Here is a 27,781-nt window from a genome sequence, read left to right as displayed (position 1 = left end):
TACTGAAGGACTTAGCTATAATGGAGTTCCCACCCATTGAAATTTTAGACTGTGAATTTAATACGTGTTGTATGTCCTTATACTGATATTGATTATGTGCCATTTCAGATGTGGAGTTAATAAGAAGGCACTGAATAATCTTTAAAAAAAACGGTTGAGGTACCTGTATAATTTTTATTTTTTAATAGGAAGAAAGGTTGCTTCCTAGCTTATTGAACATGGATACTGGTGTGTGCCTTTGGATGCATCTCAATACATGAATATGTTATGGTTGGCACAGAAAAGCTTTCTGTTGGAAACTGGAGCTACTTAAGAGAACACTACATTCACAACTAATATTCTTTCAAGTGACTCCACTCTTTTAAATACACTTAGAACACCAAGGTCTTGCTGTTCCCCTCTTGGGAAGAAAGGGATTTAAAAGTGCTTGCAGACTTGCTTTTGGGAATAATGCTTCTTCCATGTTGCTGTATGTTGGTTTGAAATCCACTGGGGACAATGTCTACCAATCTCTGTGCTTACCCAGCACTGCCCACGAGAACGTTGCTGTTCCTTCCTATGCCCTACCTTGTATCTTCGTGTTGGAGTAAAGCTCTGCAGAAATCAGTGCTGACAGAATTGGTATTGATTTCCTTGGGCATGCTTGCTGCTGACTATTGTGTAAAGTGGATCTTCTTTCTACTCACTGTGTCCCTTTTAAGCACAGGGAATGCTAATACTGCAGTTTTTCCCACAGAAGGGTTCCTCAGTCCTGGGCCTTCATGGAGAGTGACATTATATTGACTTCATTCTTCTGGCATGAAATTTCGATTGTTTTGTATTTATTGTTTATGTTTAATTGAAGGAAAGAGTTGATTATGTTCATTGTCTAGATGGAGTTTTGTATGTCTTGCTTCTGGTCATTGTACCTGACGCCTTCACCCCCAGCTTGCATCTTGTGCATTTCCTTAATATTATATTGTCTTGGTATCACATTATATTATATGATCTTCTCTGTAGAGCACTAATCGGGGCAGGGGGAAGTCTGGATGTTGTAAAAAGAAAACCCAAACAACAACCCATAAACAAAACAATGCAATTGATTATGAAAGATCCCCAGGGGTTGGCTTTGACTTAGTGGGGGGATTCTTTTCAATACTGGCTTTTATCCTTCCCAAAATTAAAAGATATATATGGTAATAAAGACGTATATATGGTAATATAAAGGTATATGTGGTAATATAAAGGTATATAAGATATGGTAATAAATCCTACCTGTGAGATTTTGATGTCTCTTACTGGTAATTAAGAGAAGTAGTTAGGTAAATAACAATTAAATAACAAAATATAGTTAGGTAAAGAAAGACATCTGTAGTTAGGATTTTTTTTAATAACGTGAAAAAAGTTAAGACAGCCTTCTATTCTATATGTGTAGAATGGAAAATTTTGAGGAAAAAATATTTTTGTTGTTCTTTCACTGTTCTTGGGACTATACATTTTAACCTCTATTTTCTTGTCAACCTTAATACGCCATTTATAGGCATATGATGTGGAAACAGTCCCTAACTATTGATAATATTCCATAGACTCCTTTCTGTGGAACTTCTCTACAGTGGTCAGAATAATGTAATATGGCAAGTTTGTGGGATTAGGCCTGAATGCCTCAGAAATGCTGAGTCACTATAAGGAGAGGATGAGACTAGAAGAAATGATGTGCATATGGGAAGAAAGAGATTGGAGAAGTTGGAGAAATATAATTATGTAAAATTGTTTAAAATATTTTTTAAAAATCATGTCCCAAAAGTAAGGGTCTGCAATGTTCTTCATGAAATGTTGGTAGAAATTAAACACTGGGAACAGTGTAGCAGAGAATAAAACCCCCATAAATAATAAGTTACTTTCTTAGTACTGATTTTCTCTCTCCCCTTTTGGTGAAATGTCATCATATTGAGAAGGCGTTTGTCATCAAGACCCTCTCGCATTCCTCCTTCTTGGAAAAAGCTTTTTATCACTGCTAAAAGAAAGAAATGTTCACCACAGTTTTGACAAAGTGATCTATCTCCAAGGGGGCAGAGTTTGAGTATATACTTTATTTTATCTTTGTGCTCTTAAAAAGGCAGATTTTAAATACTTGATGCTTGAAAACTCTGAATTCTGTGTACCTGTTTCCTCATAGTCAAATTAAGAGTAGCTGGTTTTGAGTTCTGAAGTTATTTTTAGTGCAAAATGCTCAAAAATGAACATCTATTTATAAAAACACACTGAAGAAACTCACAGGAATCCATAAAATTGATGAAGAGGTCTGAGTCACCTGTGGTCTTTTTAAGCTTCTGCAGGTGGATGTAGTATTTTGAAGGAACTGTTAATCTCTTTATTGAACTGGATGACTGCTTTGGTTCATTTTCACAGGCTACATGCTCGAGATTTTAGAAGCTAGCAGGAAGACTGCATGGGGCACAGCTTGTTACAAAAAGCTAGGAGCAAGTCCTTACAGTGGCCAGCAGAAGGAAAAATCCTGCAATGCAAGGTGTTTGAAGATAATAGGATTGCTGGAGAAACAGAGCCCAGGGCAACCTTAGCAAATTTTGAGTGGAAAATAACTCAAACTGGATTCATATGGAGGCTGACTGTATCTGCTGGAGAGTTTCTGAATCAGAAGTTTTCAGGAGCTGTAAAGGAGCCATGTCTTCATGCATAATTATAAGCTGTTAATGTGATTTTTGGGAAGGAGAGAGGTGTTAGGAAAGCTGTTTTGCAGATCCTAAAGAGGAAAAAATAAGGAAGAGTACTTTTGAGTATGACGATGTTCCCCCTTCCCTAAAAAAGTTTGATTTATTTTGAGCTATTTTTCATGGGGTGGAACTCCAGGTGTTTCTGATCAGGTCAGGTGTTTGTCATTTACATAAAGAACATACTCCTGCCAGGTGGATGCAATAATTTTTGCTATGTTGCCTTGCTTTAAAGGTTGAGATACAGTGCTGTCTCAGTCCTCTATGTAATTTTTGTATGCAGCATGTGAAAGTTGAGAGGAAAACATCCTTAAGATGAAGGAAAACAACTCTTTTCTATTTAAAAGGAAGCAGTATTGAAAGAAGAGCAGGTTTGGTTTTTTTTTTGTTGTTGTTGAAGAATCTTTGTGGTATTTCAGCTGGCTTTGTCTTTTCTTTCTTTTTCTCTGTGGTGCAGCTTCAGTTTGCACTACTTGTAAATGGAAGATTGTGTGTACTTTTTTTTTTCTATTCTATATTGAATTTATAGTAATGCAAAAGGCTTATCTTGACTCTGTGTCTTCAGTAGTTACTAACAGGAGTATTGAAATTGGTCTTCCAGTCTTTTGTTTCTCCAAGTAGATTTTCCTTATGCCAACTTCAGCTAGATTTAGATCTTTGTTTCTTAGCTGAAATGCAGGTCATGTTATTTCTACAACTTCTTAAGTTCTTTTTTTTAAATGTATTTCTGGATTCTTTCATGAGCTTCACACAATAACCTATGAAAGGTTTAATTCCTAAGTTTTAGGTAGCACAACACTTGTACTTGCTATGCCTTGTTCTGAAATAGAAATACATGAAGTTTATAGGTTTTCTAGCATTTGCAGGACGCTGAGTACTGCAGGAAAGTGGCCCAGGAGAGGGATGCACTACTTTGTAGAGTCTTACCAAAAAATCCTCAAGGGGGATATGGCTTTGGAGGCCGGTGTTACTACGGAAGGGTATCTAAGTATTGCCATGGTGGGAGAGAAGGGTGAGTTCTGTCCTCTGGGGTTTAGATACACAACAGTAGCATTGCTTCCAGGGGTCTTTTTTCACATGCCCATGACTGTTCTTTCAAAGAACAGTCTTTGAGGCTTGGGGTTCAAGTGCATCAAAGTAACTCCTCTATTGTTAAAGTCCAGAGACAAATCATCAACAAGAGATTTTCTGAAATGCTGTATGTTTTAAACATCAGTTTTCACGTGCTGCTGGGACATTTATGTATTCTGTTTCAATATGAAATGCTTTATTTCCAGGGAGTAGTGGAAGGTTGTTTCGGTGGATGTGCCACACAGTGGAATGTAACCAAATGCTAGAAGAGGGAATGGTTTCTGTATGGGGTCTGAGGATAGGCCAACAAGCTGAGAGCAGGATTAGGAGCTAATGTGTAGTAAGTCATGTTGACTTGTGACAAAACTAAGGCTATTATTAGAATGGAGGTCTAGAGCAAAAAACTGTTTTGATGGTGTAAATTCCATCTAAATCTGACTTACATTTCTATTTCCATAATGAGAGTGATGAAACCTCTTGCTCAGCTTCTAAACTCAGAGAGGTAGCTTTTGGCCATTATTTTAGTCAGCAGAATTGTATGAAAAAATAGATTGCTAAAAGCAGTGAGCTTGTCCTTTGGAGATGGTATCTGCATGAATATAGCAAAAGACTCATAGCTACCATTAGTCAGTTAAATAAGGCTGTTACTTTTGTTCAAAGGCTTGTGACAGAAAGTATTTTTGAAGGGATAACACATTATTGCATTGGGCATAGTTTTACTGTGAAGAAAATAAAATTAATATAGTAGTTTATTTTTGGTGATGATGATTGTAAATTTCCCAAAAGTCTGAAAAAAGTGAATTATCAACAAAGGATGCTCACATATGATAATGAAAACAATGAAAGGATTCAAGTTGTGACGTAGATCAGTAGAACTGAGAGTCCTGTTACAGCCATTTTTATATTGAAAAATACTGTAACCTAATGACTGATTTGAAAGAAACTGGAGTTCTTTACACATATGAATTTTTAGCTTGGAAAAAACCCTGAGAGCTACTACTTTGCGTAAGCATCTATAACACTCTTAGAATGTCCCTAGTATGAAGAATCTCTTATTACAATGACTATACCAGTAATTTGAACTCCCAGAATAGGGGAAAAAAAAGGTCTTTTGGGTATGAGGACAGGAAGAATTTGAGAGACTCAGACCTTTCTCCAACCCGCATTGCTATACATCATCAGTAAGTCTTTGCTGAAGAAAAACTTTATATAATTTTGGAGCTTTGCCATTGGAATAGGCTCTAGCTGTCAAAGCAGGAACCTCTGTAGAGGTTTTTAGATGATAAGCAAACACAGACAAAGGAACTTGGTCTCCTCTTTGTGTAAATGAAGAATACTTATGCATGTGTGAGCATTTGCATGTGCGCAAGCCATACGAGAGGATGATGTTTAATATTTTTCCTGCAAAAATATCTATATTCAAAATATGTGCTGATTAACATTATATTCTTGTTTGAATTTATATTTCTATGCCAATGAGAAGAACACTATTTCAGATTATTCTTCGGGTATTTGTATTACACCGTAGTTGATGACAGAATACAGTGAAATTATAAGGTGGATAACAGAATTGCAGATACTTTTCTGAAATACTTCCTCCTATCATTGTGGTACATGATGCTTGTAATGCTTAAAACACCTGATTATAATTTGCTTTCTATGCTAACTTATTGCAGGAAAATAATGTTTCAGGATAGGATATTTAGTCTCATTACCTTCAGCTGGTTTATGGCTTTTGGGAGTGGTTATTTATAGTTAAACTGAATTAAGAGAATCTGTATTTGCTGTAGCAGCAGTGTATTGCATTCACCTGACTTCAAAACAGTGCTTTTGCTAAACTGCAGGGATTTAAAATCTTTTTGTAAGCCATGGTTTCAGCTGAGTTTGGTGGAGAACATGCCCTGCTGCAGGTCATCAAATTAGTGTCAGCTGCTTTGCAGCAATTGCTTTTGTGTACAGGCTGCATCTGCTAGTGAGTCACACTAATAGATAGCAAGTAGTGTTATACACAGAAATATTTTCAGAAATAGCAATGCTGCTATATGTAATTCTGCAAGATGAAGGGGTTTTATGATATTGCAGACCAGGAATAAAAACTACTTTTAATACTTTGAAATTACAGAAAGATAAAGAATAGATGGTTCATGGCTTAGAAGCTTGAAGGGTGATACACAGATAGCATTGAACAGTCTTGGCTGGACAACAGGAAAGCTGTAGCAGGTCAGACTAGTCATCCATCTAGCTGTCACTGAAATCAGTAGCTGATGCCTAGGGAGAGACTTCTCATGTTTCAGAATTATCTTAATGGAATAGTTCATGCTCTTGTAAATTTTGCAGATATTTAATGTTGAAATGTTGTTTGTGGCATATATATGAGGACACATCTTTTTGGGTAAATGTTACATGTGGAGGAGATTCAAAGCAGTAGCTTTTGTATCTCTTAAGTGGAATCCTTATGGCACAAAAGTAATTGCAGCCCTTTTCCTGTAACAAATTCTCACACTTTAAAAAAAAAAATACATGTGTTTGTTTTGAAAACATAATAAGGTTTTTGTCATGAACAGGTGCTTGGAAAGCTCCTTGTGATACTTATTCCTTTATTTCATTTGTAAAAAAAAAGTGGATTTGGGGTTGAAAAGCCTTTCCTACTAGGCGTGTATTTAACCCGACATTTCCTCTTTTTTTTTATTTTTATGAATATGCCAGCACAGTCTTTCTGAGCATGCCACCTGTTTGTGTTTATACTTAAACTGTTTTGCTCTGCTGATTCAGAGCAGCTGTAAACTCAGATCTGCCAGGCCAGTGTTAGAAAATTGGTGAACTGGTGAGACAGCAATACACATTGACCAAAAAATAGAACAGAGAGAAAGCTTAGTAGTGGTTTGCTTCTATGATTTTAGATATCAGCTAGGAATATTATTTCTTTAATTCACATCTAGAGTAATTGTATTTTTTAATGAAGAAAAACAGCCTTTAGCTAAGATTGTTTAATGGCATTAAAAGGTATTTAAAGTTTTTGTACACGACTTTTGTTTTTAAAAAAGAAGCTTAACAATAAAGCTCTGTGACTCTATTGAAAGGGAAATTATAATTCTGGCAGCAAAGAATGATAAAGTATTACAGGAAATGTCACAGCTGATTTTAGTCACAATAGCAATTTAAAAAAATTATATTGAAGAATTTTCTGAAAGATGATTAATAACTTTGCTGAGAAGGAAGATTAAAATCAGTGCTACTTTGTGTAGTGCAAGAATGAAAGAGAAACATAAAAAACTTATCCTTTGTGGAGAAATTTCCAAAAGAGAACAGAAGTAACCATAAAAGCTAACCTTCATACTATTTAAGTTATGCTGTAAACTAGCTAGAACTTGATATATTTTCTGTGACATACCTGAGGGTTAATTGTGGTGTTTAATAAAAAATAGGGTTTTTTTTGTCTTTTGACTAATGGGCTTAGACATAATATTCCAGCTTTGTGTAATTATTTATACTGTATCAAATTAGTGTATAAGTAAGCATGATTTTATTAGAATATTATCAGGAAAGATACTGTGAAATTCAGATCTAATCTCTTCAACCCTGCCAGAACAGCTCTTCACAAAAAGAAATTCTTGGATCATCTCTTATCATTTCCCCATTTTTCTAGAAAACGGATAAGCATGTTTTAAATGTCTTTGGCTACAGTTATTACAGTATAGAGAAAAATAAAGAATACAATTTATCTGACAAGAACTGAATATCCTGAAGTTAAACTTAACTCCCTATGCAAGACAAGCTGATGTTGACCAGCATCAGTATTCTTTGTACTGATTTAGCTACAGTGCCAAGTACAAAGCCATTAATTGTGAAGGGATTACATTGAAGGAGTTTTTCATAATATGTAATAGGAGCCTTGCCATGATTTTCATATTTGAAAGTGTGTATTACAAATGCTTTAATTATTTCAGCCTTTTAAAGGGAATGATTGCAATAACTAAATTCAAAGAACAGTATACTACATTGCTTATGTTACACAGCCATCTGCTTATGGCAAAATATAGACATTTCTGTGAAACTTTTTTTTCTTTACTTTTTGTGAGGGATGAGTATGTATTTCAAAGTACACTTTTCAGGTACCGTTTGCTTCCCTCTAAAAAGGAAAATCCTTTCGAATGAGAATTTGGTACAAGGGCAAAAGTTTTCATATGCCCATGAGATTCATCAAAATAAGCATATTTTCCATAACTTTGTTTTTCACAGTCACATTTGTTGTATATTATCTAAATCTCAGTGAATATTTTGACAACTGTGTGTTTCTGTTTACAGGCTGTACATCTGGCCCAGGCAAGTTTCCAGATTGAGGCCTTTGGCTCTAAATTCATCCTTGACCTCACACTGAATAAGTAAGTGCATGATTTGAGGTTGCTTTCACTCCTGCTCTTATTATCATCTTGTGGTACAAGGTCAGGGCATGTAACATTCCAAGATCTGTTGAAAAAAGATGCTGTTATCCAAGTTTATTAATACAAAACAACATTTAACATTTTTTATGTAAGATATCAGTAATGCTTGCTGACACCCATAAAGTAGATACCCTTAAAATTTTATTGTTCATGGTAAAATAAATTGTGATAGATGGAGAAATTCTAGTACTGGTAGTGTTTGCAAAGTGTGGATTTTCTTGTGCTTTTTTTAAAAACTAATTGATGAATTATCATGAGATGTTTTAGTTGCTCAAGTCAGTGTGCAGAAATACTGTAAATACTTGTATGAATAGCTCATCTTTAGTGATCTGGAAATCATGTTTTTGTCACTACAGTGATGAAGTTCCTAATGAGATGGGACTCTTAATGGTGTGGCTGTGCTGAAAGGTGCAGCTCAAGTCTGTTTGCTGTAAGACAGACAATTTTACATAATTCTTTGGTCTAGAAGAACTGACTTGTAATACAGGGCAGTGGTGGTTTAGTTGTGTATATCCCACATGCTTTTATATCACTGCTGAAGGTGTGGAACTATGATTTTCTAAAAATTGTAATGACATGTTTTTGGCCGCTGAAAGTTTAAGAATAAGGTAGAATTATAAAATTCATACTAAATACTGGACAGGTAAAATGTAATGCTCAAAAGTGCATTTGCCCCTTCTCTTGAGACTAGGCATACTTAAAAAAGGAGAAACAAATTTACAGAAACAATTTTAAAAAGTAGTCCTCTGGTCTTGAGGTTCATATGAGGTCTTTTTTTGGTCTTAAACTGTGAAGTCTTGAGTGTCTGGCAAAAGATGATTTATGGGAACGTCACAATTGAAGGACAAAGAAAGCTTTAATATAACTGGATGTTCTCTAGGCTCTGGAAAAATTAGAGTGTATTGCAAGGCTGTGTTGTTTTATGAGGGTTGGACTGTTCATAGTAATTCCAATGGATAATCATGACATGTTTGTGAAGGGAACCAATATTTAGTGCCCTCTAAGCTACAGGGAATTCCTCCTCTTGGTCTGCTTTCCACTGCTCCTGTCTGCACATCCAGCGAGTAGTGAGTGTGTGCACGTATTCCCAAGCTGGCAGCGTACATAGGGTATGGCTGGTCACACAGACAGTGACAAAGAAAAAACATTGCCTTTACTGGCACCATGCAAACATGCTGATAGCACTGAGAAGAAGAAAACAGACTCATAAAGTTCTTCCACAGCTGATGAGAATTGAAAGTTTGCTGGTGAAAGGTACTCCAGCCCTCTTGTGATCCAGGGGAAGCCTGCGTTAACATCTGTTGACACAAATGTTAACACAGGCTTTAGGTTCATTCAATACTGATGCCTAGGCTTGAGGTCTCTGCTGTGGTCACTGTCTTAGGCCTTAGTGTTTCCGGATACAGATCACCCTATAGCTGTTGTCTGACTCTCAAGTTTCCTTGCAGATCACACCTATGCAGAATAGAGAGCAAGGTCACAAAGAGAGTACTACAAGTAGGAGTTAACATAGGACAGACAGCAGTGATCAGGTGCCAGGCTATGCCAAACAAGCTGACTGTCTTGCAGCTTACACTAGCGACTCCTTTTTAGGCCACATCTTCTCCATTTTCCAACAGGCTATGTCCTGATTCACCTTTCCTACTCTTGGCACATTCCCTGAATGTTCCATAAAAATGATATCCACATTTGTTTGCACATAGCCACAAGTCTGGGCAGACATCCTGAGATAAGTTTGTTCCTTCCCAGGAGACAAATTATGTTGTTTACCACTTCTTATCTGTTCTAAATTTCTGGCTGAACCTCTTCAAGACCATGCCTGAGTGGCTTCTTCCATGGCCTGTTGGTCAGGGGCCTAACAGAGACAATAACGAAGACCAGAACTCTTATCTCCTGTTCATTAGGATTTGGGTTTCGTTGCATTTCCTGTCTGAGTCGCATGGTGGATGGCTATTATCCAAGTAAAATCACAAGCCCATTGACATTCCCCATATCCTGGCAATGTTACCCCTTCTCCAGTCCTGCTGTTTGTCCTTGCTTATGAACCATTTGTTGTTAAAAATAAGTAAATGACAGATTTTTTTTCTAATTGTGGCTGCTTTCTCAGCAATCAAAAAATGCAGTGCCTATCACTTCAAAAAGAGAGAGGGAATGAATTTGCTGTGCACCTTAACTGAAGAAGTTCTGCTCTTGTGATATCAGGAATGTTCTTACTGCCTATATATAAGGCACAGGGTGTTTGGATGCCTTGCTGATATCCCTACTGCTTACCTCTTTATACATTAGGTTTTCTCCTAGCTTCTTTAATGGTTTTTGTCTCATAAACATTTGACTCTTTAGCTGGTTCTGCTCCAGAAAATGACTTGAAAAACTGTGCTAGCTTCTGACTGGACATAATACTTTAAAACTGTATGTCATAAAATTTGTAACATAAATTGTAAATACCTGTAGACAATGATTTGAAAAAGACCCATTCTTGTGTTTCAGTTATTTTTATGTGTTCAGCAAAAAGCAGCATTTTGCTACTATGTTGGGTTGTAGTTGGCATATTGGTAGTGCTAGTGTCTAGTCAGAAGCAAAGGCAGAACAATTGGGAATACCCTTGTATATGATGAATATATATTTGCATCAGTTGTCTAAGGTGAGTTAGTGCCACCGACACTGGATGTATTCTGTGCATTTTGGTTTTGTTCCTGTGGTTTTTTTGAATGTTCTATAAGTAATTAAAGCTAAAATCAAGGATGGTTGTTACATGCAAACAGGTTCTAGTTTTTGGTTTTCTTTACCACTGTTGGAAACTTTGTGATTGCCTACCTTCTTTGTTGCAGATGCTCTTTTTTCACAGCAAATACTCTAACTTGACAATTAAGTGAAGAAAATGGGATATTCAAATTCATTAATTTGTAATGGATTAAATAATGTTTTTAGTTAATACTCTTAGTATGAAAATGGAGGATTGTAAGGTATTTGTAATGTGATGATTGTAATGTGGTAGTGGGGTAACACTCCCATTGGAAAAGTTAGACTTACAATTCAACTAAGATTGTCTGCCCAAACCCAATAAACTTCCTATGCAATGAGTAGCATGCAGCAGTGTCATAAAACACAATTTATATAAAGAACCTTTGTTCACTTATTTCAGTAAGTTCACTTTTGTCCTCAAATGGCAGTGTTGTAATGTTGTATTTGGGTAATCAATGATCCTAGTATATCTGACCAGTTTCTTATATTGCTGCATTATTTACGCAAACAAATGTTTGCAAGGTGCTAGAAAATTAGTTTTAATGATCTCATTTCCAGCAACATGTAAAAAGGCTTTTAACTTGCTGTTTTTCTGCTGAAAGAGAAGAGTTTGTGCAGCTAACTCCTTAAGTCCTATTTTAAGGTAGCAGGCTTTATGTTCTGGTGTAGTACTAAAACACATGAAAGAGCAGTACTACCAAAAACAGTGAATTAAAAATGTCTACTTGCTGCTCTTTTAGTGAGGAGGGAAGTTGGCTGTGTTTTCTGGCAGTTTACAGCCATGGTGTAGTTCCAGCACAGGGGGCTGAGGCTGTACTGGAACCTTCACCCAGTGGGACTGTGGGCTGAGACACACCTAAGAATAGGAAATTAGTTAATTAATATGGACAGAAACAGAGGGGAAACCCAAAGACAAAAATTTCTCTCCCTTCCTATGGATAACTTGCCTCAAGGATTTAGGATTCTTGGGGAAGGGGAGGAAAAAGAAATCACCAAAATCAGTCTGTATTTTTTAGCTTTTCCTTCTTTTCTCTGTAGAGCTCCATCTTTCCAGGAGACTCTGTTTCCAGGAAAATGGATTTCTTTTCCATGAAGATATCATAGAAAAAATATTTGGCATCTTTGACATGAACTGAAAAAAACATCCCCACTGCATTTGACCGCATGACTTAACAATTTGAGATATTAAAATATGATGACTGTGGTGGAAAGTTAGTTTCTTTTGTGAAGTGCAGCCAACATAAGAGAAAAGTTTATCTAATTGTTTAAACCGTGTAATTGGTGTTTATTCTTTGTGGTGTATGTTTCTGTAGGACTGAATAAACTGGAGAATGGTCCCAGAGGAGGTTACAATGTTAACCTAATTTAAAAAACAGTAGGGCAATAACTGAATTATTTGAGAAACTACTTGATTATTGGGATTTTTCCATAATTCTTTTAAAAATGCAAATGGGAAAGCTACAGCCCAGCAAATGGGAAAGTCACAGTTTTTCAGAAGGAAACTTTGAGTATTTATGACATTCCTTAAATAAACAACAGAAATTTAATAAATTCACCTAAAAACCGTGAGTTCAACAAAGTTTGTGAATATAATTGAAACTGTTAATATAAACAAGGCTGTAGATGGGCATTGCATTAGATGATCGTGCTTTGATTGTCTTAAAACAATACTGCAGCAAGGTCTCTTTGTTTTTCCCATCTTTATGTGCTACTAAACTATATCTGTCAAATGGACAAAAACATCTGATGGGTGTTCTGCTAAATAATTCAACTAAACTAGGTTGCTCAGACACTGGTACTGAGCTTGAAACATTTCAGAATAGTTAATAAAGTATTGCCTGGTAATAGGTTAGTATAAAGATAATTTAAGAAGTATGCAAGAAAGGTAATTCTTGCTGAACTCTGATTTTCTGCAGGCTGTCTGCTAGGTTGCTGGAAGGTAATTTGCTCACTTGTATATGATATCTTTTGGTAATTTCATAGCCTTTTCCTACCCAAATTAATTCTCTTCATCAGGATAGTTAGATGCCAGCTGAGGTAAGCCACTTTTACTCTGCAGCTCTCCTGCTAATGAAAATATCAGCAGCGAAGTACATGCCAGGGAAGTGGATGTGAGTTCTTCAGAAAGCATCTGCTGCTTGCTTTAACAGCTGGTCTGTGCCTTCAAAGGCAGCAGCTACAGGGAATGGCATATCCCTTTGCTGCTTATTTTGCATTTCTCAGTGTAACTCAGGTAGAAGAGTCAGGGAGCAAGACAGCTCAATAAGAACAATTATCTGAGATAAACAAGGCAGAGTGGAAGGAACTGTAGAAAAGGACACAGCAGACAAATTATTTTGTCATGAGTTCATTCAGTATGTTGCAACTATGTGTGTGCATTGCAAAGGATCATATTAATGTGCCTAAACAGACTTTTGTCTGATGTGATCATGACTGACACTCATTTCAGTTAAAGCTTGCATTGTTTCTGGTGCTTGTCATACTGAAAATCAAATTTGCTGTGCTGAATGCATTTCTGCCCTAAGCAAGATGTGAATGGCTCAAAATGGATCAAAGGTGGCAAAACAGTCCAGTGTAGATGAGATGAAAATGTATTTCATAAGACTCAGGTTTGCCTTTCAGAGGTAAATTTAGGTCTTCTGTAAGTGATAATGAAGGAAGAAGAATTATTTTGTACTGTGGAGACCCCTACTTTATGCCTGAGTTTTGTGCCTCATTCCTCAGTCAATTGCTCTTCTACATGAGCTCTTAATCAATGTATTCTAGGCCTTTCTTTTTGATGCCACTTACATAAAGGGCCCCATCACACCTCCTGGTGAAATTACAATGCTCTTCTGTGTAGGAAAAAATGTTTGAAAGTTATTTTGGTTAAGAATTCTTTTTTTTTTTTCCCCTTTAATACTTTGTCTTTTGTCAGATTTGTCAGCATTAATAACAGGTAGAAGTTTCGTAGGGGAAATTTGCAGTAGCAGTTCTATGTATATTTTTACATCTGTTGTTATTCCCAGAGTTTTAGCAAAATGTAGAACAAATTTTCTTACCCTTCCTGTCTTTCTCAATGTTTGCAAGCAAGGTGTTCTTTTGGATGTTTTGCTAGTGTAGGCAGGTACTTGAAATGCAGCAAAGTGATACAAGGTACCTGACAAAAATCAGGTACTTGCCAAGGGGGAGGCATACAGTTTAAGGAACAGCTGACTGTTTTTTTTATAATGGAATGTTCAAAATTCTTGCTGTCCTGAGGGAAATGTTAAGAGAAAAACGCCCTTGCATGACCTTGGTGGTTATGTGTGGCGAGCTTAAAAGCATAATAATGACCAGAAACTAGAGATAAACACTCTAGTCCAGCCTTGCATGAGAAACAATTTTGTGGAATCTAGAAGTCTTATAATTTCCACTCCACCTTCTAGGTGGTGGATACTGTGTTACATTTGCCAAAAGGGTGCTTCACAAATCAAAGTTGCATTTTGTTTATAGCATAGCATTTGGGAAGTATATCACAAACAGCAGGCCTTAATTTTCTGTGGAGGGAATTTGTTCAGCATGGAGAATTTCACTGATGTGCCTTGTGTCCTGCAGATGCCAAAGGTCCATCTTGGAGCTGGCTGGCACCAGCTCTGTTGGACATGGGGGAAGCTCCCAGCAGCTTCTCAGAGAGCCACTCCCATAGCTCCCCCACTACCAAAACCTTGCCACACAGACCCCATACATGTGGGAAAGTCAGAGATGAGAAAAGTGTGGAGTCTACTGAGAAACTGTCTGCATCCCTGCTTTGTACTTGTAGTGTTTGTGTATATACATATTGGAGTTTTCCATCATAAGTACTCCATGTTAGATATCCTATCATGTGGGACACGGTATTTGGACAAAACCCAACTGAGAATTCTTTGGCAGTTGGAACTAATGAGACGCTAAAGAACGGAAAAGGTTGGCAGATGAGGAACCAACTAGGTTACAATAGAAGCTCAACCAAAATCCAAGAAAAGAATACTAAACTCTGGAAGTGTGCTGCAAAGGGTAGACTAAAGTTTTGAGCAGCTCTTATGTCACACAAAATAAGATAAATCTGAGAGAAATGCTGTAATTAAACTATAGTTAGTTGTGAGTCAGTACACATAGTGGGATACCACTTAATGCAAGTCTTACGAGATGCAAATAGCACTAGATAGCATAGAAAGAAGTTCAGAGATCAGTCATGTAAGGTTACTAAAGGAGGGCAAAAAGAAGGTGTGAAACTGTGAGCTTGATTTTGCAACAGGTACATAAGTGCTGATCCAGGAATTAGTTTGAGGAAACCAAATGGTCAAATGAATTAAAGCAGAAGTGTCTGTAAAAATTGGAATCTGGTCAGGGCCCTATCATGTTAGCACAGTTCTTGTGTTTAATCATTCTCAGTAATTTTTTAAATACTTGTATTCTAATTACGGTTTTCAGTTTTCTTACTTATGTCAGTTACCTGTAGCCTTGTCTGTACCATCCCCTACTGGGAACAGTAGGCTTCATGCTTCATAACAAGTATGAAAAATGCAAAGAGTGAAAGGACATTATCAACACTCTAATTGTTTTGTATGTGTATGCCTTTTACAAGCTTCAATCTTGCCATGTTGAAGAAATAAATATTTGCATTGTAGTCAAGTACTTACACTATTTATACAGCATTTGTATTTTCTGCAGAAAGCTTATACCTTTCTATGACACAAAGTTAAAATTATTTTATGCAACTGAATCAAAAAAAATCATTTAATAATGCCTTCACAGTGATGTTTAATGCAAATTATTAGACTTCAGTAATTATTGACGGCTATTAGCCTTAGTTTTGCAGGCCCAGAGTGTGCTGTGCCAGTTTCATGAGAAAGAACTTCTAAGAGAACCATGGTAACTGACTTCTGCAGGATGCTCTCTAATGAGTGTAATGCCTGATAAATATGGCATGAAGAATTGATTTGAGGAGCCAGGAGTCCCAGAGTTAAAGTGTTATCAGGATTGCTAATAGCCTAATCTGAGTTTGAGATACCCATTATCATAGGTTGTTTTTAGTCATTAATTCCCATCAGAGCTATTTTGCCACACCAGACTTCCATAATGGTGTTTTTTATTTGTAGCAATGATATTTTTGTTTTGATATATGTACCAGTATCAGACCTTTTAATGACTTTTTAAATTCTTTTTTTTAGTTGCAAGTGTACATTAGAGGCTTCAAAAATGCTAAGAATTCTGGATCACATTAAGTGAAATGCTTATCTTGCATATTTGGTGGGGCCAGTTAATGTCTTGAATTGCTTTGCTCTCCCTGGGCATTATGCTGCAACCCTGATTGTAACAGGGTGAGATGTGAATGGGGCACTGAGGTTATTACAGGACGTGTGCAAGCTGGCTAAGCTTAGTTTAAATAAACCAACAAAACTGTAAATTACATATTATGGGAAATTATTATGCTTCTGAAATTTTCTTGCCAGAGTTAGAAAGGAAATAAGAATGAGAAAGATGTCTGAAAATAAAAAGTGAAAGTAAGAAAAAGGGTAGTATGGAGTGTTTTTTGGGTTCTGCATTGTGTGTTTTCTTTCAAGGAACATTATTGCTTTTGAAAAAAACCCGAGTATTTGCAGCTTGTGAAAGTGATTATACACTCCTGTCTTCATAACAATGGTGTATTTATTTGTTCAGCCTTACATACATTCTATTTACACTTTAAGATAGAATGGAAAAGCTCTTTGAAAATGGTGATGAACTAAAATACATATACTGTCAGCAAGGAAAGTTCTGAAGCCAAGGGGTATTTTTTTGCATATTTAGAAGGGTGCTAATCTAATTGTAAAGCTAAAATACAGGGGATTAGATTGCAGAATGAAATTCTCCCTTCTATACTGCACTCTCACTTCCAGTGTACCTTCAAACCATTTACCAGATATAAACTGCTTGATTTATTTTTTACTTAACTAAAGTACAAGCAAAATAAAAATGCTTTGAAAATGGTAACAAAAACCCTCAAACCTACCCATAGCAATAGAAAGAGTACTCAGATTTTTCTCATCTTTATTTATCCTTTCTTTGACAGTGATTTGTTATCTTCCAATTATGTGGAGATCCACTATGAAGATGGAAAACCAAAATTTTCTAAGGTATTGTGTTCTTAAATTGTCATTCTGAGGGAACAATGCCAATAAAATGTTAAAAAAAAGAGGGAGAAAAAATGTTTTGCAAGACTTATAAACTTCAGAATTGTTTTTCCACACATAGAAGGTAACTGTGATCTCATAGTGTATGGATATCTCAGAGATACAAGAGGAATTGTGCAAAAAAGAAAAGCTGTGTTTTGGGGTGAGGAGTAGGCATTTGTAGGTGGTAGTAGTGAAGATGATCCATTACTGCCAGGACAATTACATCATGTAAAATATAGGAGGTGGAGGGGTTGGAGTCACCACCAGATTAGTCTTATTAACTATTTGTGTCCTTAGGACAAAGTGCGAGGAGAAAAAATAATGGTAACGTTAGACATTTAAACAAACCCAAAAGTCTTCAGTGATTTTTGTTTGCAAGGATTATACAGTCATGAAACAGAAAATGAAAGATTTAACTGAAACCCTAACCTCTGGAGTTATTACAAAATCAGCATATTGCTGGACATCCAATTAATTTTGTTTGTCATACTAGCTCCCAAATTGAATTCAGTGCCATAGGCTATTGATCCAAAGCCAGATTGAAGTTCTGCAAGGTAGTTCAGGCCTAAGGGAACCAGACCAGTCTTTTTGTTTGTTTGTAGTAACAAAATGAGGACTGGAAGGTTCCTAGGAGGGTTATAAACTACATTTGTAGGAAATTACTTTCTTTGTATTTGGTAGAAATGCCAGAATATTTCTTGCAAACTTATTATGTATGAATGATATCTGTATTTAGAGTAGAGGGAAGCAAGCATTCTGGTTGTGTTCATGTCTTCAGAAAGTCCAGACTGTGTTTGTCCAAGTATTAGGTGTCTGGTTCATTATTTTGCCCTTTCTGTAGAGAATCTCAAAATTATAAATGGCTGATTAGGGCAGAATTAAACAACTCCATTGCAATGTAATTACTGAGATATGCTGTTTTGTTTTCTTCCATGAGGAAGAAAAACAGTTTCATGTTACATACAAAGGAAGATGTTCCATTAAGACTCAATATTCCGCAGAATAGGCCAAAATACTAAATGATGCAAGAAAACAATTCCCTCTGGCATTTAGACTAGCTCATGCAATTGTCAGCTGCAGCACTAGCATTGAGCACTGCGGTTGCTGAATCATGAATCTCACTGGAAAATTATGTTAGAACTTCAGACTCAGCAAATGGGCTACCTTTGCATGCTGCAGTAACTTGATCCAAACTTCCTAGGGGATGTTTTCTGAACTGCTGCATTTAGAAACGATAATAGAGCTCCTGAGGACACGTTAATGTGTGCAAGCCTTCGTTAGAGATAATAAAAAGACTCCAGAACCCCGCACAATTTGTGTAGGAGGTCAAATAAGGACTGTGTTCTGGTCCTTTGCAGTGTCTTTTTATGCCCAAGTAAAAGGTTGTTTTGTTTCCTGATGTGGATCTAGAGAAGTGAGATCTCAATGAAAAGTACTGTATTTTCTAGAAAGAGGTAGTTAATTACAAAAATGACTGAAGAACAAAGAGCAATTTCTTTACTCAGGTGATCATCTTTAAAGAAAAAAAAAATCAAATTTAGCTGTTAAAAAGCATGTTTTATGTATTCTCAATGATGGAAGGGTAAACATGGAATGATTACTTTCTGTGAAGTACTTTGATTTAATTATATACAATAACCTGTAAGGAATTTAAATCAGAATCTGAATAACTCATTAAATAAAATGCAAAATGGAAATAATGCTGTCATAGACAAAGAGCGTTTGCATTTTTTGTACTGTCTCGAGTTATAATCATTACATAAAGAATGGGTTTAATATGTATGTTGGAGTTCAGATGACATGACACAAGAATTAAAAGTATTTTTATGATGAATAGTAGATTTTTCAAACAATGGCTGAGAGACAACCATACTTCAGGGTTTTTAGTCAAACTTTTTATTTTTAGTTTACTTGAGCGTATTGCTGATAGACAGTAAAGACAAGTACGTAAATGAGGTTCATGTGTATTGTTACTGTTTGATTTTTTTGGCATTGGTTTTATGCAACAGACATTAAATCAGGATAATTTTGTGTGTGTGTCTGTTTTTAAAAATTATTAGGGGGGAGAGCATTGTTACTACCATGGAAATATCAGAGGTGTGAAGGATTCCAAAGTTGCTCTTTCAACTTGTAATGGACTTCAGTAAGTGCATGTTCTCATTTTTTAAACAAGGCTATAACTAATTATTATTCTTGAATATTGTCTCTTAATATAGAAGTGTTGACGCTCCTACAAGAAGGAACTGAAACACTACAGGCTCAAATATTTTTTATGTTTTGAGATTTTTCTTATTATCATTGGACTTAGTGTTTTGATGCTTTCTCATGAAACCTTTGAATACAGTAAGTGCTGGTAAATATTTTCCCATATAAAAGAATTATATTTTGGCAGTTTGTATGCTCAGTATTCATATATGATTCTGTCATAGAAAAATGGATCTTTTTGTTAGATTGTACAAGGAAAAAATGCAAGATATTAGCATTAGTTCCTGCTAAGGGCAGCTCAGCTGTTGATTATATTTTGCATGCTCAGGGTGTGTTGTAGGACTTCCTTTTTCCAAGGTCAAGTCTTTACCCCTTTTGGTATTTTATCATTGCATTGCCACTACATTTACTGTTAATCCATTAAAAAGTGCCAGATATCTTAATAATCCTCCAGTCTTGGCTTTAGCTACAGGTGGTAGTAATGAACATATATTTAATATTTCAGTCAGTTTTTCAGCCAAGTTAGGTTTTGTCTTATCAAAATTCATATACTGGAGTCAAACCGATTGCCTTGTAATCCTAAATATCACTTCTTTTTCTCCATGTTCTAGTGGCATGTTTGAAGACAGTACTTATTTGTACTTGATAGAACCAATGGATCTGACCCACACTGCAGTAAGTTTATTTTTGTCTAATTTATTTGTTTTGGGAGAGTGTTCAAGGAATACCAAATAAAAGTATTAAAATAAAACAATAAGTGATGTGTTTCATGCATTCATATGAAAATGAAAAATATTTTAAAACACTTGATTTGAATTTGTTTAAGGTGGCAATTATGTAATTATTATTTACCTACAATTTTTTCTGCTTTTCTTTAATCCTTTGTTTCCTACTTGCTGTCGATCATTTAGATGCTGGGAACAGACAAGTAAAACAAATCCTTTGTTTCCCATAGCACATGGTTATGGACTGTCAAAAAGCGTTTATCAATTTGCTCTAGTACTTGAAGTAAAGTGTTTATAAATTCATTAAAAGGATCTCTAAAACTCATTTGTACATTCCTCTCTAAATAGCTGCATCAGATTGCTCTTGGTCTGCCATGATTCCACAAAAAGCATATTTAAATAGATAATTACATCTGGGTATCTTAAACTTTGTATGTCTTAAGTCAGTGATCATTGTATAGCTTAAATGATTGTGATCCAGCATATTCAAATATAAGATTATGCTGGATCAGCATATAGGACTGCATTTATGCAATTATTTTGCTTTTTTTTTTTTTTTGTATTTCATGTTTTATGTGTACAACCATTTCTAAAACTTCAGCTGTAATTACAGCTGACAGAGTTTCACAGACAGTAGTAAAACTAGGTATATTTCTAACTTCTGAGTGATTTTTTGTGAAATGATTTTGCAACATTGGGACAGAGAGTTCTCAAGGTTTGTATCCTGCTTGGTCTGTGGGATATATTGCAGATGTTGTGCCACAGTTCTCAAGCTTGTCTCGCTCTAGTTTGTATTTGTCACATACTATACAGTATATGTATAGTATGTGAAAAATAACTAATGCTGCTGAACCAACACGTTGTAGTGACTGGACAATTATAAATACTGAAAGAAGTGCCACATTTTTCACTTGATGTTATTAAGTAGAAGAAAATTTCACATATTTTCCTTTATAGGAAAGTAAGAGTAGGCCACATATCATCCAAAGAACTTATGGAACACGAACCTCCAAGCAGTTGCAGGACCTTGGTATGTTTTTGCTGATGAGTTTTTAAATATTGGAAATAATTGTATATATAACTTGGAAAATTTGAGTATTAGGCTAGCAGTGTTTATGAAATTGCTGATTATTTAGAAAATCTTGAAAAATAGATATTTACCTGCCTTTTTTCACAATTATTGCCACAGGATATAGATTTTTCAAAAGGCAGCTGTAAGACTTTCATCTCCAGACCTGTATTTAGCTTTTCTCTGAAAATCACTGAATTTAATCAGTGATATTAATGTTACTGAGGCAATGAGATAGAAGAAATTGTATATTCTAAGCCCAGGTTATCATTTCTTCACCTCTCCTTGCATGTTTTAAAATTTCTGAATTACTTGGGTTTTGGTATGTCTTATATCTTTTTAAAAATGAGCTTTTGAATAGCAAGGGTGTTTCTAATTTTTGTTATCTTAATCTACTTTTGGTTTGGACAGTGTACATAAGTAGTTTAAAAAAATTCTTAAATTGTAATTTTTACAGATACCGACTCTAGTTCTGAATGGCCTTTTCTATCTGAGCTGCAGTGGCTGAGGAGAAGGAGAAGAAAGAGAGCAGTAAGTAGAAGTGTGACCCTGACTTAAGACCATTTATAATACCAAACTCACTAATTTCTGTATTTTTTAATGTCAAGAGGATATAGGATTTAGGAAACAAGTATTTTCAGAAGCCTAATATTGTCCCATAATACAGTTATCAAATGAGATAACAAGGCTTTTCTTCAAAAATAGAAAATTTGGAAGAAAGGTGATAAACTTTCTAAAGTTACAGCAATGTTATGCATCAATTAAATTGAAATTTAGTTGTGGAAATTAATTTAGAATTTTACTTTTTTTGTCTGCTTGAGAATAAAGAATAATTTTGAATGAACTCTTGCTACTTTATAGATATCTGACTTTATTGTCACTTGTCTCACTAAGTAGCATGATTAAATCAAAAATCCAGATGAGGACACCCAGAACTGGGTTACTGGGAGAACCTAAGTGGGCAGTCCTCATCATCTTCATATGCGTATGTATCAGTTAGGGGAATAAATGAGTTAAAGGAGATTATTCTGAATTTCTTCACTGAGTTGTACAATCCACGCCATATTTTTGAGGGTGCTTATGTTTTTAGTAACTTCCTTCCTCATTAAATCTGTGGTGAATAGTTCATAATGTAAGGAGGAGGAAAGCAGTGGTGGTGTCTGCACTGGAGCAAAAAGATACACCCTGAACTTTCCTAGTGATGTGGCTCAGATTCTCAGGCAGCGTTTAAGTTACTGCAACTACGATCCTTTACCCTACTTGCATTTCTCACCCAGTTGTTTAGTGATTTACATGCCCTAAACAATAGATATTTTATTTGTATATATAATGAAGATCAGCTGCAGTTATTTTTGAAAAGAACTACATCTTCATGATTTCTCAAAGAATTTCTTTAATTCATCAGTTATCTCGTGGTGTCTTTGAAGAAATGAAGTATCTGGAGCTCATGATAGTAAATGACCATAAAATGGTAAGTATATCAATTCAGTGATAATCTTCCTTTTGGTGACAGTTTGTAGGCTGATGTACAGCCTATAAATTGTTACCATTTTTAGGCCCAGGATTTTATTTATCAACAGCTATTAACATTTGTACTATAAGACACACTGTAGGCCATAATACCTAATGAAACTTAATGTTACCTAAGAATTTCTGGGACAATTATATATTCAAAATGAATCTGCAGCACTTTGGTATCATATGGATAAATCAATATGCCCATCACTAACAAAGTAAAACAACGAAACATTTTTGTCCAGAAGAAACATACTACATGTTCTAAAATTACATCCCATCTTTGAAGTTATATAGAAAGAGGTCAGAATTTGTTACTTTGAGTTTAGTTTTACTAATCTGAATTTTAATGCAGCAAAACATGTAGACAAAACTCTGATTGTTCTTTGTGGCTACTCCATACTTATAAACAGGAGTGATAATGGAGTGCAAGGTAAGTTGTTTGTTTGATTCAGAAATTGTTTGTCATTAAAGAAACCAACATGCATGCGGGGAGGAAAGCCCAATTTTTTCACCTTTGTCTTGAGGGATGACTGGAAAAAGTCAGACTAAGTGATATTTGTTGTAAGCACAACTTTTTTTTTTTTTTTTTTAATCAAATTTTGCTGATACAATAGTTTTCACTTATTTTATTTGCAAGTAAAGAGCTTTTCATGTCTCTCACCCTGCTGCAAGTTTCCCAGTGCTTTATGGAGTTGTGGGCTCTGTTGTCAACACTAAAGGTTTATGTTTAAGAACAAGAAATTGAAGATATCAGAACAGGATGCAGTAATTCATACTTGTTCCAATGCTGAATAAACAGATAATGTACCCTCCCCTCACCTGTCTAATAAATCATACAAGTAGTCTGGGCAAACATAGCCTATATTTTATCTGTGTTAATTTAGCACTGTGGAGGGAATTTGCATGGGTGGAAAAAGCAGGACAGAAATTTCTTAAGCTGTTTTCATTTGTAAAGCCACCTGGTAGGAAACTGCTCTTAAGAGTGTTCAGTTGTTGGTTATTTAGCAATTGGGCACCGTAACTGAAATTATGGCTATTTTGTCTATGCTTGGTGTTCCTTATGAAGAGAAAATATTGCTATGTCTGTCTCTTTCCCCTGGCCTCTTGTACTGCAGATGTGCTTGCAGGTGCTCACTACACTTACTGCAGACACTGTTGTCTCCTCGAAAGCTTTATTTGTTAGAACTTGTAGCACAAGATTTTTAGCTTCATACTCATCAGTGACTTAGAAACAGATAGTGATTCTTTTCAAAGAATAAAATGGACATACTTAGGAAAGTGTTCACAGTTAGGAGTCACAGCTTGCCAGTCCAGGAACTCGCTAAATAGACTTTCAAGGTTTTCTGCTTACCAGGAGAGGGCATGTTTCCCCTGCAGCAAAGGTCATCCTTGGAAGAAGTATCTTAAACCTCCTTGATCATTGTGTTAATGGTTAATACTGTGTATTTTCACAGCATTTCCTTTCCTCTAGCAATAAAGATATCTCAACACATTAAATTAGGTTGTTGTGTTTTTTACTGGTTTAGGTTAATTTCTTTTAGAATCTGTGTTTAACCACATTATGTGGTATATTACTGTTGATTTTAGCATTTTAATTCTTTCATGAAAACCAAGAACATTTTTCAAAGCATATTACTTTATCTTTCCACTTCTGGAAAGGTTTGGGATTGGCTCAAAACAAAAAGCCAAAGGTACCCTTTCCCCTTCCCCTCTGTCATTGTTCTCTGGGGAGCAGTCCATGGTATAGTGCTCCTCTCAGTGTGCATCCTAGGCACCTACTAGCACCATACCTGAGAGTAGCTACTCAATTGCTCACAGAAGAGTTTCTTCTTCCTAGGCCTCTTTTTAGGTACTGTGTTTCATAGGGAGAATAACTGACACTTTTATGGAACACTGTGAGGCAATGAGACTTGTTGCTTTTAACCAGTAGCTGAAATTAGTAAGTTTTTTGATAAAGGCTTTTTCCCCCTGTTCTAAGCAATTTCATGTTCATTTTCTGTGAAATTTTGAAGACCTATTTTTTCTATCTGCAAATCATCCTCTGTAATGTAATCTTGGTTTATAATTTTACAGTTTCTTGAAAGTCATATGGATTCGTGTTCAGATACCATAGCTGCATCTTTAAAAAATTTGACTTGGAAGAGAAAGGGGCTTTTGAGGCAGGATGAGGAAAGGCATGAAACCATTGTAATGACATGCACACACATTGTGAAGCAGAACTTGTAATACAGCTCATCTAGGTCTATTAAAAAGAAAGTGGTTAGGATTTAAGATATTCAGCTTAACTGTTTTAATGTCCAAACACATATTTACATTTACCATGTGCTCCTCCTTCCATTTTGCCTTTTCCTATAACTACTGCTACATGTCACAAAAGTATTGTGCTATTGTAGAAAAGGAGGCCTTTGCAAAGAGCTGTGCACAGGATAAGTGGTAAATGCTTCATCTTCATGTTTTATAATTAAAGTGATAGAATGTGGCTACTGCAGTCTGATATGTAACTCATCAGGTTAAGCAATTTGAATGGGTAAAGCATCCTCTCAATTTTGAGCTCATGTTTGTGTTCATGTTTACCTGTAATTTTCTCTCAAAGATTTGAACTCTGATTCTAAACACAGTATTTCTTCTGGCTAAATGCTCCTTTTACAATTGGGAAGGGCTGCTTAACATGTATGGCTTCCTCTATCTTCCAGGGATTCTTGAATGTGAGATATAAGCTGTGATCTGAAAGGTTTTTTGAGTTTTCCTCTTACTCTTTCTTAAAATATTAATTTTACTTTCATGGTGTAAAAATAAAGAATTAGTAATAAATATTTAAATTCTCACTGTGTTCTACTTTCTCTTCTTTTAGTTCAAAAGGCACCGTTCTTCAACTGCATACACAAACAATTTTGCAAAGTCTGTGGTAAACCTTGTAGATGCTGTAAGTATCAATATTTCTTCTGAAAACTGATTTACTGCCTTCTACTTTAGCACTGTGTTAAAAATGTTGTCATTTTCAGATACCAAATTTCAATTACACTTTAAAGTGCACTTCTAGTTTCTCTGCAGAAGAATAGCCTGGGGTGAATGTATAAGAAACTATGGCATTTTTCTTAAAGCTTGCCACTCTCAGAGTTTGTCTTTGGCAGGGGTGATTTCATTATCTGTCACCAATTACGAATGAGATTTAATCAAATTTATATTTGTATCTAACTACAAGTGATTGAAACTGCAAGTATAGCTCAGAAGAGATACATGTATCTATTGGAAGAAAAAGCCAGTGTGAGTAAAATAATCTGCTTTATAAGTCTCTATGTATATCTTAAAAAGAAACAAAATGCCACTGTACTACGTTATACATGGGTGGAACTGACACAGATACCATACTTGCATCTGTGCTAAATTTAAAACAAGTTTGCATACAGCATATAAATTAAAAGTAATATTTGTGGTAAAATTAATTTGGGAGGTTTTTTTTTCCTCTTTTTGCTACATATATAATGATCACACATGTTAAAGAGCTCTATATGTAGTGAAAACAGGTAGATTTTCTTGTAGGGATGAATACAGAGGGTACCAAATGCTGACTCCGAGTCCCTTTTCCATGTGACATTATTGATACCAGTGGAACTGTGTGATATGATTCAGTCCAAAACATTGTCAACAGTTTGACTTGGAAAAAACAGTGCAGTATTTGTTCTTACATATTAAGTGTACTGGATGTATATTCAAAATTTAGGTGAATATATTTATAATACATGAAATACCAGAAGTGTTTTGGAATATTTTTCTGTAATGATCTGAAAAATTACTAGAGCATATAAAATGTAAATAATTGTAATATTTCTGCAATTTATATTGGACATACCCAAAGAAAAGGTGGCATCTTTATTTTTTCCTCATCTGATAATTATTTCTTTCTCTTTCTTCTGCATTTTAACAAAAGTTATTTAATCCACCTTTTCTTTCTCTATTATGTCTGGTTTTTCCATTTTTATCTGTGTGTATGCAGAAACACAGGCTTCATTCTTGTGTAGAATTCAGTCCCTTCATAGAGATCTTACAAAATGACATCTTACTGGTTTTTTTCTTTAAATAAAGCATGAAAAAGAGCAGGATTTTCTGCCTTGTTATTCCCTTGTGTCCATAGGGTGTGGGCTGTATTTCTTACTGATTTATTGCTGGGAATAGGATAATGGCTTTCAGAGGTTTTCAGGTTCTCTGGCCCCTCTTCCATTTTTTTTTGTTGCTGTTTGCTTCAGGAAATAGAGTTTTCCTCCAGGCAAACAGAAATAAAGTCTTTATTGATTCACCCCTATGTCATTCCAGGCAGTTTAATTTCATTGGGTTTGCTCATGTTGTAAACCATTTTCTGTGTATGTTCTCAGCCTGTCTCCCTGAGATTCAGGCTAATACTCTTTTCCTTCCAAGGTCTTGGACAGAACTGGGCTTAGCTGGTTCCTATCTCTTGGTTTTATATTTCTCTTTTTCTTTTCTAAGCTGAATATTATACATTGACTTTTTCATAAGGATAACTCTGCCCTGATACAAAACTGGGTTTCTGGTCAGGCCAGATAAAGAATACATCTTTTGTAGACCTACAAGTTCTGCATAACCTTAGTTATTAAAATTTGGCATTTTTTGAACTGAAGCCAAAGACAGCAGTAGTTTTATGTCAGAATCAAGTATGCACAATGTTAAAATGCATATTTTACAACCGTTTTGTTATTATTAATGCCCGATTGTTGTTTCCTTGTCTATTGCTACAGTAACATTAACATTTATAGAAAAATTAATATTTTTCCTTAATTCCACTCATGCAATGTGAGAATTAAGTGATCATACTGTATAAATGGAAATCAAGCATTAATTAAAATTTGGATTTATTGAAAAACTGAGACATTATTTAATTGCAACTTTAAAAGTTGCAATTAAAACTTTTAATTGTTTTTGGCTACTCTTGGAGATAGTTTTTTTTCTTTGAGATCACCCAGTGTACCTTTATATTTCTTCCTTGCTGATTTTTTGCACAGGTTTTCTGCAAAACTCAGTGGCAAAATTATTTACCATGAGAATCTTAAAGCAAATGGAGTGGCTCAAAAAAAAAAAAAAAGAGCAACAAGGGTTTCCTTCTAAAATATAAAATTTAAGTGGATCAGAATAT

The 27,781-nt window shown here is 35.4% G+C and overlaps 1 protein-coding gene across 10 annotated transcripts in view; it reads left to right on the top strand.

Moving 5' to 3' along the window:
- ADAM23 (ADAM metallopeptidase domain 23) overlaps positions 1-27,781 on the top strand; it is a 66,104-nt gene that overhangs the window by 2,509 nt on the left and 35,814 nt on the right. For all 10 annotated transcript variants that reach the window (XR_011680354.1, XM_071434705.1, XM_071434710.1 and 7 more), the window contains exons 3-10: positions 8,085-8,161; positions 17,016-17,079; positions 19,179-19,261; positions 19,935-19,998; positions 21,006-21,078; positions 21,575-21,648; positions 22,523-22,588; positions 25,487-25,558. Coding sequence is in view for 9 of the 10 variants with exons in the window: in XM_071434705.1 (XP_071290806.1) it covers positions 8,085-8,161; positions 17,016-17,079; positions 19,179-19,261; positions 19,935-19,998; positions 21,006-21,078; positions 21,575-21,648; positions 22,523-22,588; positions 25,487-25,558 (573 nt within the window). In the remaining variant the exon portion in view is untranslated. The remainder of the gene's footprint in view (positions 1-8,084; positions 8,162-17,015; positions 17,080-19,178; positions 19,262-19,934; positions 19,999-21,005; positions 21,079-21,574; positions 21,649-22,522; positions 22,589-25,486; positions 25,559-27,781) is intronic.

Source organism: Agelaius tricolor, unplaced genomic scaffold (assembly GCF_023055355.1).
Source record: "Agelaius tricolor isolate 1412-34295 unplaced genomic scaffold, bAgeTri1.0.p SCAF_10, whole genome shotgun sequence".
Lineage (NCBI taxonomy): Eukaryota > Metazoa > Chordata > Aves > Passeriformes > Icteridae > Agelaius > Agelaius tricolor.
The sequence above is the reverse complement of the archived record's forward strand: the minus strand, read 5'-3'. Positions and strand labels throughout refer to the sequence as shown.